General features: G+C 41.8%; 2 protein-coding genes across 4 annotated transcripts; both read right to left on the bottom strand.

Moving 5' to 3' along the window:
- Nucleotides 1–1,677: 1,677 nt before the first annotated feature.
- On the bottom strand, nucleotides 1,678–9,920 carry LOC135585522 (probable hexosyltransferase MUCI70). Of its 3 annotated transcripts, XR_671306.3 has the most exons (11): nucleotides 9,505–9,920; nucleotides 9,064–9,388; nucleotides 7,996–8,274; nucleotides 7,675–7,888; nucleotides 7,426–7,535; nucleotides 7,116–7,315; nucleotides 4,337–4,440; nucleotides 2,806–2,993; nucleotides 2,588–2,706; nucleotides 2,376–2,506; nucleotides 1,678–2,219 (listed from the first exon to the last, which is right to left on the bottom strand). XR_671306.3 is itself a non-coding variant. In XM_065149755.1 (10 exons), exons 2-10 carry the CDS (start codon nucleotides 9,320–9,322, stop codon nucleotides 1,974–1,976), a joined length of 1,800 nt encoding a protein of 599 aa, XP_065005827.1. In that variant the 5' UTR covers nucleotides 9,323–9,388; nucleotides 9,505–9,919; the 3' UTR covers nucleotides 1,678–1,973. The 3 variants fall into 3 exon arrangements, 1 of the variants encoding a protein (XP_065005827.1); XM_065149755.1 differs by lacking the exon at nucleotides 2,376–2,506 and having other exon boundaries at nucleotides 2,507–2,706; nucleotides 9,505–9,919; XR_010496198.1 differs by having other exon boundaries at nucleotides 2,080–2,219; nucleotides 2,376–2,706.
- Nucleotides 9,921–13,756: 3,836 nt separating this feature from the next.
- On the bottom strand, nucleotides 13,757–16,229 carry LOC135635492 (probable L-type lectin-domain containing receptor kinase VII.2). Its single transcript, XM_065146596.1, has one exon. The coding sequence runs from the start codon at nucleotides 16,212–16,214 to the stop codon at nucleotides 13,959–13,961; it is 2,256 nt and encodes a 751-aa protein (XP_065002668.1). The 5' UTR covers nucleotides 16,215–16,229; the 3' UTR covers nucleotides 13,757–13,958.
- Between the last annotated feature and the right edge of the window lie 820 nt (nucleotides 16,230–17,049).

Raw genomic sequence — 17,049 nt, 5'->3', positions numbered from 1 at the left:
TTTTGGATGTCAATTCAACCCTCCTAAGGAATCGATCCACGGCGCTTTGTCGCTGCGACTCGTGCATTAGCGGCCAAGTTTACAGCCGGATTCCTCTGCCTCCCTCCTCTTCTAATCTCTCTCTCTCTCTCTGTGTCTCTGTGGCGTTGGGAATCGCGTTCTCCTTCTTCCTCGCTATGTCTTTCTTTCTTTCTTCTTTCTGTTGGTATGACTTTGATTCCCCCGTTTCGCAACCCCACGTTGGAGCATGACGGTTACATCTCGGCTTCGGACCATTCGACGGATGGGATGTCGCCACGCGGACAGCTGCAGTGGTCTCGGCCGCCTTGCCGCCCTTTTTATCACTAATTTTCACATCATGATGCGTGAAAATTGAAGGGTTGAGAAAGAGGAGCGAGGCCACCGTCGGATTCCTTTCTTGACGGAAGCGTGGGAGAAGGGGACCACCGTGGATGAAAGATATATCCTGCATCGAAAGTCGTGCGATTCTGATCGAGTTCGCAATCGAATCAACGGCGATTGGGCTTATTTCACCCTTTTCTTTTGTATTTTTCTTTCTTTCTTTCTTTCTCGATGCAATGGAAAGAAGTGAGTTGGGGTAAGCCACAGCACCAAAGTGAGGAGGGGGTGCGGTAGAGGGGCTTTAGTTTCCAGTTTCTTGCTTGATTTGGGTGCCAATTTCATCCTTACTCGCTACGTTGCCATCTTTGCTCGTGATGGGCACGTGATCGGGTGTCAGCGATCATGTGGTTGATTCCGTTGGCATCGAAGCCCGGTGGGCACCGGCGGAAGACATTCGTGCTCGGATGTAGCACGTGTTCTTTGTAGCCGACACGAGAGACAGTTCGTAATCATCTATTTTGAATTTATGTCCACACGAACAGATTTAAATGGGGGAAGATCTTATCTCCCTATGCTAATCTGACTATCATGTGTTAGATGATAATTGATCGATAATAACATTATTATATATATCACTTTTTTATCTCGTTAATTTTTTTATAACAAAATATAATGATATTAATAAAAAAATAAATGATATTATAATAAAAATCTTATATTTATTTAATATGAACTATTATTATTATTATTATTATTATTATTATTATTATTGTTGTTGTTGTTTTTGGATGAAAGTCTAAAAGCTTAAGTTATTATGTTTGCATGAGAAAGTCTGAAAGGAGCAAATTTACATGAGCATAAGAAGACTCACCTCCTTGTAAATAAATGATATTATGCTTGCAATATTCGTAATATCATTAATTTGGTAATTCTTTATATTTATTTGTATTGATCAAAAGGTCCAAAATTAATGAATGGAGGAGATTCAAGAGAGGCAACCAAAAAACAGGGCATTTAAAGTAGTCGGTCACCTACGAACCCAAACTTGAAAAGATTCTTCAATTAATTGCATGGCCCAATTTAAAGGTAGGTTTGTCAGATATCATCTTCCACCAAAATCCCAAACCCATTTATGCTGACAAAAACAATCCACCTAATTCTCCACGGAACAACTGAAAAGATCATTGGCATTGCATCACACTAGGATTGGAAATGAATTATTTGTCAATACCTGCAACAAACCACACAAAACTTCCTTATTAATTCTTCTACCACAGGAATGTCATTTGATGGGCCACAACCATGCATTTTTCCCTATTTGATTTCACAAAAGAATGAAGCTCGGGATCAATTCTTGACTAGCAAAACATTTATGTTACAAAGTGGACTAAAGATTGCATCAAAGATGTAACTTTCGGAACAAAAATGTTGAGATTGATGCCAATGCTACTTATTGTTGAACTGATTACTTGTAACAAAAAAAATTGAATCACTATTAACAGTTCCTCGCAAAAATAATAGAGCGGTATACTCAAGAATGGGTCCTCTAGGAGGCAATTAGTCCTGAATTGGCAGACCCACGGCTAATAATACTGTAGGAACCTTGAAAAAGAATCAATGTGTGCAAAATCTCAGATCGAATTGTTATCTTTTCCAGCGCCAGCACGAGGGTGATGACGCCTCGAACCTGATTTTTTGTCCCTCCCACGCCTCGCGGATATCTTCCCAGGCAGCTTCCTCGACGGTGGAGCTCTTGCAAGCCTGTCTGGAGTCGCTGGAATTAATTCTCGAGGTGATTTATTAGACACCACAGGAGGTGGTGGCTGGATCAAGGAGGCAAGTTCTTTCCGTTGTTCCAACAAGTCTCTGTGGTATGCCTGCATAACAAACAAAAAAAGTGATTATAAGAAACGTATTCAAGTTGACAAAAACCTCTGTAGTCGTATCCTACGGGAAGATGTCAGATATCAGAATAAAATGAAGTGTATAGATTCCACATGACAATGTCAAGGGAAAAAAGGAAGGTCACATACATGACACATCATGATAGATGCAAACACAGTACGGGCAAGGTTATGTTAACACAACCCATGTTTCTAACTGTTGGATATTTGACAGTGAGTAACCCTTGAAATCAGCAAAGCCATGGTCGAGATTGCTGTACCTGAACAACAAAATTGCGTCTTTCACAGTCCATAAACATGTTGATTGTCCAATTCACTTGAGACATTATCTTATCTCTTACAGTGCTGAAGCTGATCTGATCCCTAGAGGTAAAACGATCAACTTCATTGAACCACAGGCACGTGAACAGATTGGTTATAGGGATGTGCTCTTTGATGATCACACATCCCTCAGGGACATCTGTGATTTACAATAAGAAGCACACTCTTAGAACCAGCTACTGAGACATGAGTCTATAGCATCTTTCTAAAAAAAGCATAATATAGACCCAGCACTCACCACTTGTAATTGGAAGCTTGGACAAAGAATAAGGCGTGAGACCCTCTTTCTTATAAAACTCAATTTGACTATCTATGGATGCATTGTCATATTTTCCAGCAACTTTGTTAGCCTCTGCTTCCTCAAAAACATCAAAGCGCCTGTAATGCCTGGAGATTGCAAAAGTGTAGTTCTTCCGCCACAAGAATCTGAAAGCCAGTCAAAGTCATTTTAGTTTATGCATCAGATACTGCAATCCCTATTATGCAGTTAGTTTGATGGAAGACACTTACAAACATCACACTTCAATTTTAACTATAATCCAACAGATCATTTTCCTCAAAACTCTTCATTAAACACTTCCAATCCAAGTTTCATGCATGTTATATAACAAACATGAAGTGTAGGATAATGCAGAAAATCAGAGATCACTGCTATAAATAGGAATCATTATGAGTCACATGGATGGAGAAATGATACATCAAGAATGTCAATGTATCACTTTGCCAACAGAACAAAGATGTTCTGGGGTAGCATCATTCTCCTACTGCTAGTGCCAAAAAAAAGGGAAAGGGAGGAACTTATTTAGTGCTAAAATTCTAGTTTCCATGTACTAAGCCTCAACAATCTTATGAATGCATAGTTACCTAGATTTTAAATTGTAACAAAAGACAACTGCTGTTTCATGTGCAAAAAATTCTTCCAACTAAAGAATCCCAGTTGGCTAATCAGTAGCTGAATTTCTACGTCTAGGCACTGTACTACCGCCTATAAAACAGAAACTTGTCTAAATTTTAAATGATTGATTTTTACAAACCAAAAGAAGATAAAGGATGAGACTCCCAATAATTCAAGATTCAAAGAGGACCAATGTATGCACTATGCACAGAAAATATATTATATTCAACCTTACCATGGAACAAAAGCTCATTCTTCAAATAAATATATGCACCAAAAATATACATTTAACAGTTAAATTACATTTTTTTAGATGTGCAACTGTTCAAGTTACCTAGTTATATATGAGATGGTTTGGTGCTAATTATTTAAAATGATATTGTCTATACGAGTTACCATTGCCATTATTTAAAACATAACCGTGCAGCATATAGCAATTAACATTAGTTATTTTGTCAAAGAAAAACTCATATAATTTAGTTATATCTATTTATTAAGTTGGGACTCCACAAGATTGATCCCCGCCTACTGGCTCGAGACAACCCACTCACTTCTATTTATGACAAAAACTAGTTATTCTAGTCCTTGGAACCAATGACACCAAGTTACATCATGATCGTAAATCATAAGTGCTAATGTTGTTTAAATATTTAGACTCTCAAGCTAATTTAACTACAATACTCTTCAAAGAGAAAAGTTGAAGATGTAATGGTAGTTGCACTTGATACATTTATATGAATGTATAAAAAACCTAAGTTGCATCTCTGCTTCAAGCGCTCGATACAGGAAGTCCAGAATATGTCCACAGTTACTTTTAGATGGATTAAAACATAATGAATTATGGATTGGAGGGAAGCTCATCAATGAAGTATACCTCTCAAGAACTTGATAAGGATCCACGACCAACTCAAGTTTTCCATCAATCCAAAGAGAAAACCGGGCATTTGGGAAAAGCCTTTGGAGCAGAAGTTTTGGAACCTACCAAAAATAAATAGGAAGAATCCATCTATGAAATGTCCTGAGCATTACAGAAGATAATTAAGATTGTAACTGCTAAAGATCATCGCATTGAGAATCAAAATAGAAATTTAATCAAGTAATTAAAACGAAACAAATTCAATCAGTCAGTTGCTGATAGCAAAATTAATTGGAATATAACAAATCTACATCTAGAAGCTTCATTCTGGGTCATGTCAAATATAGCCAAACATATTCTTGGAATCATGGAATAGATGACTGTATTTGCATCATGTTATTTCCAGACTCCAAAGATATAAACTCTCGGGAATAGGTGCTGAGGACTCGGAATGGAAAATGGATGATTCTTGTCAAATAAATTAGAAGAAACCCTTTTAGATATTGTCTAACGTTATATGTTATTCGATAATATCATGAAATACACACTGCCACTCCAAAGTATGTTCTCTCTCTCTCTCTCTCTCTCTCTCTCTCTCTGTGATGTACATGTGTCTGTGCCAATTACCTCTCCACACTGATGAAAACTGAAAGTTGCAAGCTCAATTAATATAAAAAGACAGATACCTAGGCTCAATAAATATAAAAAGATTGATACCTAGGATCCTCAAAGTTGCAAGCTCCCTTTATGAATGGTAGCCCATGAGTGGTGTCTAAGTGTGTGATTCAATAACAGAAAGCCAACTGTGACTGACACTGTTGCCTATAGCCATCATTTCTACCAATGAATTATCTAGAAATATCATGGAACAACTTGTCCAAATAAAGTCTATGCTACAGAGAGCAAGGTTTGATGTACTGCCCAAACTGGTACAAAAAGGGCGGTACTTACCAGGCTGCCAGCTGACCGGTACGTGGATCAGCTCGTTTCAGGCGATACTAAGAAAAGTGTCAGGTATCGACCGTTATGGTTGATGTATCGGTCGATATGATAAAAAATCATGCTGTATTGGCCGATTTGGTTCAGTTCCAGTCGGAATTTGACTAATACCGAACCAAATGGAGTCAAGTTTCGCCCCAACAGTCAAATTGACCATTGTGGCCTCTTTTGGTGTCTTTCAATCCCCTCTTTCACTTGCTCTCACTCACTCTTTCTTACACTCTTGCTTGTTGTTAAATAAAAGACAGCTTGGAACTCGAGATCTAATAGAATTTCTCTGCAATTTGAAGGTATTTAACTTCTTTCTAAGTTTTATTTATCATTTTGTATAATTAGAGGTGTATTAATACATATTTACAAAGACTAAACATGGCTGAGGTCATTGTCTAGTGTTAGTCCCACTTAGGTCTATTGTCTTATATTTAGGCTCAAATTGGGAGTATTTAGGGTTAATTGCAGCCTTATGCATTATTTATGCCTCATATACACTCTATTCTTAATTAAATATAATAAAACAACCATTAAATTAGGATAAAAAGCCTAAGGATTTTTTTTAATTTCTGACAATTTTTCAGTTTTTTTTTCAAAACCTGATATGTACCAGCATACCAACGTATGGTACATCGGTATCGATCGTTACATACAAATACATACCAGTCCACCCATAGATCAATAACACCGGTCGACACGGAGAGCAAAGGAAAGGACATTGCCTTTGAATAAGGTCTTCTTATATAGGTCCATTGGGTCATTAGCCACCATAAAGGACATCCTAGTATTATGACAGTGATCATTTTGTGCAAGTTGTTTGATTTCCTTAAATAGTATTTTAACGTAGGAAAGTTAGAAATATAAATTGGTAGATATGGGTTGGATGTTGGAAAATTAAATTAGAAATCCCTTCAATTAGCATATACAAAATCAAATATTGATACTAAACAAGGAATATTTTATAACCATATTTGTTTAAACAGAAATGAAAACAAAGGGAATATTAAGCAGGTGCAACTTCAAAATGGATTTAAGATAGATATCAAAATGCTTACTGCATGAATCAGCTACATCAACATCAAATGATTAATGTTTTAATAAAATCTCTAGGATAAAAAGAGTTTAAAGTAAATGTAAAAGAAAAATTAAAAAAAGGAGAATCTGCAGAATCCCTTTCTGAGTGGTAGCCAACTTCTGGTGTCAAGTACGTGTCTTAGTAACTGAGAGCCACCTGTGACTGTCACAGTTGCCTCAGGCCAACACCTCAGCAGATAGTTGTCTAGAAATACAATAGAACAAATAGTCCAACTAAAGTCTACAAAACAGAGTGAAGGAGAACACAATGGCTATGAATAAAGTCTTCTTATACAGGTTGGTTGGGACATTAAACCTTATAAAAGACATCCTAGTAGTTTGACAGTGCTCATTTTGTGTAAATCATTTTATTCCTTCCAATTAGAACTTTAACATAGAAAGATTAGAAATGAAAATGGATCGATATGTACTAGTTATGAGGAGGAGAAAGGACTAGTTATATAATTTCATCAATCTGTGGGGTAGAATACATTCAATTCAAGAAAATTCAAATGTTGCTGATTTATTTACTTTTATTTCTCTCAGACTATGTAGCCAAGATATTCTGAACAGTTACAAAGACAGAAAATACTACTGATTTTTTATTGACAAATACAACAAAATTTGGCTGATTTACTTGCTGATGAAAAAAAAAATCTCATATTATCCTCAAATAATAGATGATGTTAACTCAAGTTGAACTGACAATAGAAATGTAAAAGCGAAGATATACCTTCCCATTGCGCCTTGCGTCATCATAAGGAAGGTTTCGAACTACCACCACTCTCCATAGACCAACTCTTTTGGTATCAACTAGGCCACTAGAATTCTTTATGTATGCTTCAGTTTCTTCATCAACAAACATATAAAAGCAGGCATTCCTCTTTGCATATTCACTAATATTCTTTGGTTGTTGCATTATATCATAATTTCCTGACAAATGAAATGAACAGTAATAAAATCCTTAAAATGGACCAGGAGAAGCAAAAGTCAAGGGGTGAACAACACTGACAACAGAGATATGGGAAGCAGCACATTAATACCAAAAATAGCAGAGGCAATGACCACATCATGGCATTCCTCCATCTCAAGAAGATCAGTGTCATTTATGTCAAATCCAGTCCCTTGACCAGGTCTCTTTCCTTTGACGAATCTGATGAAGAATAATAAACATGGATTTAGACAATAACAGCAGTTAGAATATATTGAATCCACCTATTTAAGCATATACACAATGAAAGTGAAAAAGTGTCGATCATAAATATTTTTCAGACTAAAAAATCTATGCATACCCACAGTGCACCATCATTGATTCTTTGATATTGAATGATTCATTCCTATGTAGCAAAGATGGATGTCCCCCAAAGACAGAGCCTCCATTTGACTCATTGGCAATCAAGTTATCTTCTGAGTAGTAGCTTAAATCCTTAAGAATGGGCGATGCTGATGGTGAAGGTGGCATGAGTAGCACAGCCTGCTCTACAGGGACATAACAAACAGGACATGCTACAAAAGAAAAAAAGAGAGAGAGAGAGTCGGTGTGAGTGTTAGTTTATGGATGAACCCAATAAATAAATTGTTGCAGTCCAACGAGTCAACAGTTTGAGACTTACAACGTGGACCAGTGCGCTTCTTATCAGCTGGTGGAGGAGGAAGAGTGAAACTTTCACAAGGATGTGGTGTTGGAGGAAGAATGGGAATAGAGAGCTGTGTTTTATTATGAGTATTTGCAGACTCATGGTTTGCATAGGAAGTGCTATTGACCTCAGTTACTTTTGCAGGTGCAAAGAGAGGCTTGAAATTATTAAATGATGGTCTACTAGGGTTTACAAAATTCCGGACATGGTCAGTGAAACCCATGCGAGATTCAGGGCTCACCGATGTGTCTTCATCTGAAATAGCAACCAAAGAAATTATCACATCTCATGATGATAGACAACAGAGCCAGTAAATGCTATGAAAATTAAAGAGAATAAGGTTGGAAACAAGGATGTAAATGAATGACACGTATGAGATTGGCAGGATATCCTTCTGCAGAACAGGCATTTTCTGTGACCTCACTGAATCTCTAGGTAGTCTTGTTACTCTGTGGTAATTTGTTTAAAAAATAACAATTAATGAGATTCTAGCAGTAGAAACCCAATCAAAATTCATAGCTTTTATATACCTTAGACAAACTTAAACATGTCTCCAGAGTTAAGAATTGTCTGGTAATAGTCCAAATAGTCATTTCCTGACATAATCGGTTATAATTGGCACCAACAACAAATTACAAAATTAGATACAATTAATTCAATAGCCATGGTAGTGTTCCTAGATGGCTTGCACCAAGCTAATTCTTGCACATATCAATGTGAAAACAGTCAAGTAAGACTGATTGACAAATAATAAGCTTGCAAATCTACAGTCACTAAGATCTACTACTATGGCCTCTAGGAAAAACATGGCAAAAGCAACTGATACTCTGGACCTAAAGAGAAATGGTAGCCGCCATGTGCAGAAGACTAGAACGTTTAGGTTGTCATGCCATTGAAGCTTAGAGATGTTGAGAAGGGTCCTGTGGATCAGCAAATGTTGATCCCATCCAAACTCTGAGATGTGACGATACGACCGTCAAACAATTATTAGACGTAATGCATGACTGAGTTTATAGATGAGAAAGAAAAGAAGAAAGGCCAAACCTTTAGTGACGGCAGAAATGAAAGACAGCACTGCAGCTGAGGCGACGAGCAAGAGCAACATCCCGACCTTCCTCCTCCCTGCAAACTTGAAGATCCTCGGCAAGATCTTCTCCTTGTCTCTTGATCCGGAAAGTGACATTTTCGAAGTCTTGCGGACTGGCAGGGGCGGCGACTGAGTCGGCAAAGCAGCACCGTTCTGCAGCTGTTGCTGCAGCGATCCATAACTCCCCGATCGTAGACCCAATGACCCTCCATTCATTGTCCCTCCCGCCCCACAGGCCGCCGTCTCATCTCCTTTCCCCTTTTGAGAACCCTCTCATCCAACCTATAATGAACCAAACAGCCACCAAAAGAAAGCACCAAGGCCTCTAAATCCCCACTCTTGAAAGAAACAGACCCAAACGAACCATAAATAAGAAGATCTACATGTTCCAAACATACCTATTCCAATTCTTGAATGATGACCAGCTTAAATCCAGCTTAGAACAATGGCAACCGTCCAAAACCGCGTCTTCCACACAAAAAATCAGAGGGGATCTCTAAAATCTAGAACGAAGATCGATTTTTGTTTGATGTATCAAATTTCTTACAGATCCACGTCCATCGTCATCATCCCGCGGACACAAACGACTAATGGGAAGCGAAAGCAATTAACGCAGAAGGGATTGGTTTGTAAAGGGTTAACGAGGTTGGATCTTGCCTCTTCTAAGCTGGAATTCCCGGGATGAAGTCGCAGATTTGGGCTTCCGCTGCGGAATCGCCGATCGGGACCCTTGTCTTCGAGCACCAGATTTGTTGCGGGCTCGAAGTGGTTAATAGCGAGCGGGGCGAGAAGGAAGTCGAGAGGAAGCGCAGAAAGAAAACTTACAGTAATTAAGCAATTATCTCTACACAAAATTAAGTGAGTAATTATCTCTATGACGTAATTATTGAGAGGATTTCATTCAGATAACTGGGAAATTAATAATACCAGCCAAAATACTTTTCTACTACTTTATAAATTACCCTCAATGCGTACCACGTAATTTGAGGTTGGCCTTGCCTCATCGTCGTGGGCCCGTACCAGCACCAACTTGCACGGCGGGTAGTTACTGTGGAAAGGAAATCCTTGTTCTTCGACTGGCCGCCTACAGTCTCCCGTTTGCAGTGCAGCCGGTGACTGCCCGCGGGGCTACGAGTTATGCCCGGTTGACGATTTTGGATGCAGTGAGGCACCCCCGACAACTATCGGCTGTTCACATTGCTTGACGATTCGTGCAGACGTGCATCCAACTTAGCAAGGTAGAAGGAAGCATGTCCGTACATCCATCTCACAATAAAAGACTTACTGCATTCATCATGAATGCCATAATGGAGGAGATTTTTGTGTATGCTGTACACAGAATGAATACGAATATGCCATGTTAGGTATTTGTATTCATACAATAAATACATTGATCATAATGATTAAGAATGAGTACGTGGATCATACTTTCATTTCCGCACCCGCTCAGATCACGTAATAAATACGTTCGTCTGACTTAAATGGGTCGGATTGCCATAAGCGTGGAAACCTGACCTTCCATCGTTCTCATTTTTTAGTCCATGTGATTGGAGATAAATTATAACTAGACGCGTATTACTTAAATTTTTGAAGAAAAAATAAAGATAACTTCTTGTACTAGAAAGATAATTATATACTTTATTAATAATAATAATAATAAATAATTATAAGTTTCTTTCTTATCCTTTAGATAGTTTCTTCGACTATTATTAGTTTGGACTTCGGAGGAATTAGAACGAAAAACTTCTTTCGGCCTCGATTTTTATGTAGATGACACATTTGAAGTTCAACATTCTTACTTCGGTGACATCTTGGATAATTCTATGTATCTAGATCCAAACTATATCGAGCTAACTAAGACATCAATGATATTTTTTTATAACATTTTAGTACTAAAAGGAGGATTCGATATTATAAGAATATCTACCTAACAACCCTCTTAACGAATGCCCGAAAGAAGAGGCCCTGTCTCCTAATGCACAGTACTTTTATTCAAGAGGGCAGCGACCACCCCTTTCACGCGTAGACGCATCTATCTCGATACAAACGTTAACGTAATATTATCATCCTTTTAACAATCTTGGGGTGACCTCGTGTCACCTGTTCGTCCTCGTTGAGGCATTCCTAAACCTTATCCAATAGGTGCAAATGCTAATTGATATGGTCCGGACTGTCATTTCGCTCTTGCTTCAACTAACCCAATAAGCAATGCCACTGCCTCAATCGCAGCCAGTAGCTCAATTAACACCGACAACAACACCTATCAGGGTTCCCCACTCCGACACAATGCCAATATCTCAAGAATGCTCAAAGCTCGTCGAGCCACTAATTAAGTAAGCACCTCACTCCCCAACTATAGAATTCAATGGATTGCCATACCATCATCTTGATCCACCCAAATCCAAGACCCAATCAACAAATTCGATAAATAATTATATGAGAATTCAGCTACAATAAATGGACTAACGTTTGAAAGAAATACGATGAGAATTTCAATAATCCAAAGAAGAAGGGTAAACTAACCCCACTTTGGGCCGGTCAGCGTTTACCAACGACATCCAAGAGGAACCAATCCCAACCAACTTTCATCTCTCATCATTGGAGGCCTTTGATAGTAATACTGATCCGCTAAAGTATATTGCTAATTTTCATATCCAAATGTTATTATATGGCACCTCGGATGCGCTATTGTGTTTCACTTTCCCAACTACGTTAAGAGAATCAGAACGAATACTTAACTCGCAAGTGATCGAGAAGTGGTGCACTCATCAATGAATCACAATCATGCGAGCTTTTCATAAACTTTAAATCCTGAATAAACTTTTAGGTTCATGAAAACTACCTCCCCCAATGAAGGGGAGGTCGGAACTTCCTCTGCCCTTAGGCTATTCAAAGACGAAGCATGGACTTTGACCATATGGTGGTGGAGAGATTAAGAGGAACTTGTACAAGAAAGGAGAGACATCCCGATCTAAGAAGACAAAGAAGTAGAACAATAGAAGATCAATTTGTTGTTAAACTAACGTTGGGACTACGAGAGACTTAAAAGAACCAACTCACTTTTTAGAGAATCAGGATGAGACAAAAAATATTTATAGGGAGACTTTGGAGGCTTAAATGGAGGAATGAACATCCCTTAAGATGAATAAGTATTTATATGAAGAAAGTCAATCTCTCTCCTCCTACAAATGAGATAAGTGTCTAGGACACTTGCTAAGAAACACCAACGAATTAAGAACTCGAAAAGTATCAAATAAAATATTTAAAAATACCAATAATGGACTCGAAACATGTCAAACAAAGAATTTGAAATACACTAAATAGAGGACTTAAGAAGTAAAAAAAAAATCTGTTACGATAGAGGCATAAAGCCAAATGTGCCCCAAACGCATGAGTCGGGAAACCCAACCCGTGTAAAGAGAAATCCACTATGATAGAGGTGCAAGGCCAAATGCACCTGAGACGCATGAGTCGAAAAATCTAACCAACGTGAAGAGAAATCTATCATGGCGGAGATACAAGGCTAAATGCACCCAAGACATGTGAGTTAGGAAAAACGACCCACGTGAAGAGAAATCGATCATGACAGAGGTGAAACACGACCCACGTGAGGAGAAATCAATCATGACAGAGGCGCAAGGCCAAATATACTTGAGATGCATGAGTTAGGAAACTTGACATGTGTGAAGAGAAATCAGTCACGATGGATGAGTTGAGAAACATAACCCCATGTGAAGAGAAATTCGCCATGACAAAGACACAAAGCTAAATAAGATCGAGATATGTGAATAAAAAAAACCTAACTTGTATGAAGAAAAATCCACCATGATGGAAGCACAAGACTAAATGCGCTTAAGATGAATTAGCCGAGAAAACCTAACCCGCGTGAAAATAAATTTGCTACGACTTAAGTATAATATAAAATGTGCCCGAGACATATAAGATGGAGAAATCCGACCCAGATAAAGAAAAATCCACCACATTGGAGGCGACAACCCGACATGTGAAAGCAAATATCAAACGCTTCAATGTTAGATGAATTAAAATCGTACTTCAAACCCCTCAAGGGCAAATGATAGAAAGATACATTATTATCTGAGACACCACCCATAGTGGAAAAATAAAACAAAATTTTTTTCTCAGCATTTATGATGAGAAAATCAATCATAAATTTTTTTTTTACGATTTATGATGAGAAATACAATTATAAGCTTCCTTTTCCTTATTTATCGTGAGAAAAATAATTACAAACTTCCTTCGTATCCTTTAGAATCAGATATAAAAACTCACCTTTAACGTAGAAACATAGAACGATTCATTAAACTATTAACGTTCATAGTTCTTATCTCATATACACATCGTATAGTTTTATACATTAAATTTGAATGATAAGACATTAATGATATTTTTTAAATATATATATACCACCTCTTTTGTGCGAGTACAGCTGAAACCGTCATCTCAGTGTAGGTCCACATGGCCTGATCTCTCCTAGTTACTGGATCATATGAAATTGGCAGAAGCGATTCTATCAACGTATGGTTGATCAGTCCCAAGGAGATACATTCTGCTGGTCGAAGTGTCCTGCATGTTGCTTTTGTCGTATCTCAATGAGATTGCAAGTGCACATACTTTTCTCTTTTCTTTTTTTGTTTAATTTCTTGTTTCGTGTACCAGCATTTGTTCTAATCACTGAGATTTATTTTTGAAAAATCGTGCAAATTCTTTGTTTTTAATTAAGTTTATTTACTGAAGACATTCAAAAGCAAAGGGACGATCATTTTCTTTACAGATATTATCTAAAAGCAATTTTAATTTTCTACTCTTACAAAGAGACAATTAAAAAATCGATTTAGGAGTCTGTACCACGTTGCGTTTGGCGTGCCTTGCAAGGGTCGGGTTCGGACGGGAGGAGGTGGTGCTGCGGCTGCGGGTGCGCCCCGGCGACGGTCCCTGCCGCCGCCTGCAGCCTGGCGTCCAGCAACCATGAGGTCGAGTCGTCCCGGCCGTTCGCCGCCTTGTGCTCCTCGGCGTCCATCATACGCGCCACCTGCCTCATCGTCGGGCGCCCCGCCGCGTCCTCCCGCGTGCATGCCAGGCCCAACCCCACCACCATCGCTGCCTCCCTCGCGTCGTACCCCTTCGACGCCCTCGCCTTCCCGTCCACCACCGCCTCCGCCTCTTCTCCGCCGGCCGCCGAGGCCTGCCGTACCCACGCCACTAGCGGAGGGCGCCCCGCCTCCGCCGCTCGCCGCCCACTCACCACTTCCAGCGCCAACACCCCGAATGCGTACACGTCTGTTGCCGCCGTCACCCGCCCGGTGCGCACCACCTCCGGCGCCAGGTACCCCGCTGACCCCACTACCCGCGTGGTCCCCAGCGCCCGCCCTCGCGGGTGGGCCTGCGCCAGGCCGAAGTCTCCCAGCCGCCCGGTCATCGACCCGTCCAACATCACGTTGCTCGCCTTGACATCGCGGTGGATCACCACAGCCTCGCCCCACCCCTCGTGCAGGTACAGCACCGCCGCCGACACGTCCCGGAGGATCCTCACCCTCGACTTCCAATCCAACGGTTTCGCGTTCCCGAACATCCGCTGGTCCAGGCTCCCATTCTCCATGTAGTCGTATACCAGGATCATCACGTCGCCGCCTCCCGGTCGTCGGGATCTGCACCAGCCGCGGAGGCTGACCAGGTTCCGATGCTTTAGCCTTCCGAGGGTGCAAACCTCCGCCACGAATTGCTTCGCCTCGTCCTCGTTGGTCTGAGAGAAGAGCTTCGCGGCCACCAGGGCGCCACCGAGAAACCCCTTGTAGACGCTGCCGTTGCCGCCGCGGCCGATCAGGTTACGCTTGGAGAAACCCTCTGTGATGCCGACGATCTCTTGATACCCGATCCGATGCGGCCAATACTCCAATTCCCATTCCTCGATCTCCTGTTGACTTACCTCTTCCTCGTTTCCTTGTATTTTCCTCGTCCTGCGAATCAACGCCATCCATACCCCTGCCGCTGCTAAGACGGACATCAGAAGCACCATCGCTGCCACGGAAAGGCTGAAAATTAGGCGTCTTCTCGAATTGGCACTGGATTGGGCCGCCAGTGGGACGAAATTGGGGAGGTCCGAGGTAACTAGGTCGTCACCGGCGGAGAAGTTGGAGTTGCTGAAACTCCAGGCGAGGACGTGGTGACGCTCCACCAGCTTTCCCGTGGCGGCGCAGAAGCCGACGTACATCTCGTCAAGGAAGACGTCGGAGAGGTCCATCTCGATGGAGATAAGGGGGCGGCGCGGCTTCCGGCCGAGAGCAGCTGGAGCCATGGTGACGTTAAGCCGGCCGCAGTCGTAATCCACCCATGCCTGGTAGTTGGACCCATCATTCAGGGTGAGGCCAACGAATGCAGCGCCGGTGCCATCGTCATCAGGCCAGTATCCGGCAGCGGCTGACGAGACGGAGGTGAGGGAGTTGCGGTCGACCCCGACGTGGTTGTCGTTGATGTCGTGGAACTCCCCGTTCCGGAAGACGTCGAACTCGACGGCGAGGACGCGGGAGGCGGGGTCACCGTTGGCGGAGAAATTGAAGAGGCCGAGGTGCTCGGAGGGGGCGGCACCTAGGGTGCCCGCGGCGGGGGCGAAGAGGAAGGCGAAGCCATGACCAGGTAGGGTTTCGATAATGGGAGCGATGGAGAAAAGGAACGAGGCGGCGAAGGGCAGCACGGTGGAGTTGGAGGACTTGGTTCGGATGGGGACGGGGAGAAGGGCTCGGCCGAGGGAGAAAGACTCGTCGGTCAGGGAGAGGTAATGGCGGTGGCGGCTGCGCGTCTCCTGGAAGGAAGGGGAGGAGGAGGGAAAGGACTCAAGGGTGGCGTTGCCGTAGAGACTGAGGTCCGAGGATTCGAATCCGTTGAAGATGAGGTGGACGGCGGCGGAGGGAAGAGCGTGGAAGGTTAGAACGAGGAGGAGAAGGTGAAGCAGCGGGGGTGTTGGTTTGGCTCGCTTGCTCTCCTTCGACATGAGAGCTGAGAGCGGAGCAACGAGCTCGAAGGCACAGAAAGCAGCACTGCGTCGCGCTCCCGTAACTGTGAACTTATTGCCAGCAAGCGTTGGTGGATTCATTCCACCATGGTGACTTGGAAAGGAAGCAATCCGTACTAGACGCAGACGACGCCTTTTGCGGTCGATGTCGACAAACAAATACTAATCTACTCAGCTTCTTTACGGCCTTACTCATCTCACCCGCTCGCGTGGTGTAAATCGCAGGGACCCACTCGTGATGTGTGCTGAGTTGTGAGCTGCGTCGGTGGGCTCCGTACGTAAATGAGGTACGACTTCCCGACGCGTTCAAGGTCTAATTCTCGTTTTTGCGTCAGGAATCAATACACGTTATGGTAATAGATAAAATGTATCACATGCTCCATCATGATGTGGAAAAGTACGAAGTATTCATCTTTAATCACCCAAGCTCAATGAGTGAACAGACTGGAATTCATTATAATGGGTCAAATTGAGAGCTAAACCACATGTCATACTAAACTCTCCGGTCTCATCGGGATCAGGTTCTGTTCTAATGCATGCTTACGGGGTCGGGGGTCGGTGGTTACGTGGCATGCTACGTGGTTGACTTCGGCCACAACGTAACCCGTGGCTGAGAAGCATTTTTCCTTCAGCATTAAGCTTTTAAGTCACCGTCGACTATTCCCTCCTCTTCTCGTTCTGATATTGGAGTGACTGCTCTATCGCACAACTCCAAACGAGGACCGACAACGAGACTCTCCTCTTCATGGCCTACAAGTTTTGGATGGACGCGAGGGAGACGGTGGTGGTGGTGGAGCATTGGTCCGAGCCCCACCACCGTGTCTGAGAGCCATGAACTGTCACTTGTCCTCTTCTTTTCTTGACCACAATCTCTAAATATCCGTGAAGAGGATCACCCTTGCTATTATAAGCTCAT

This window comes from Musa acuminata, chromosome BXJ3-4 (genome assembly GCF_036884655.1).
Source record: "Musa acuminata AAA Group cultivar baxijiao chromosome BXJ3-4, Cavendish_Baxijiao_AAA, whole genome shotgun sequence".
Classification (NCBI taxonomy): domain Eukaryota; kingdom Viridiplantae; phylum Streptophyta; class Magnoliopsida; order Zingiberales; family Musaceae; genus Musa; species Musa acuminata.
Note: the sequence above shows the minus strand (reverse complement) of the source record. Positions and strands in the feature narration are given on the sequence as shown.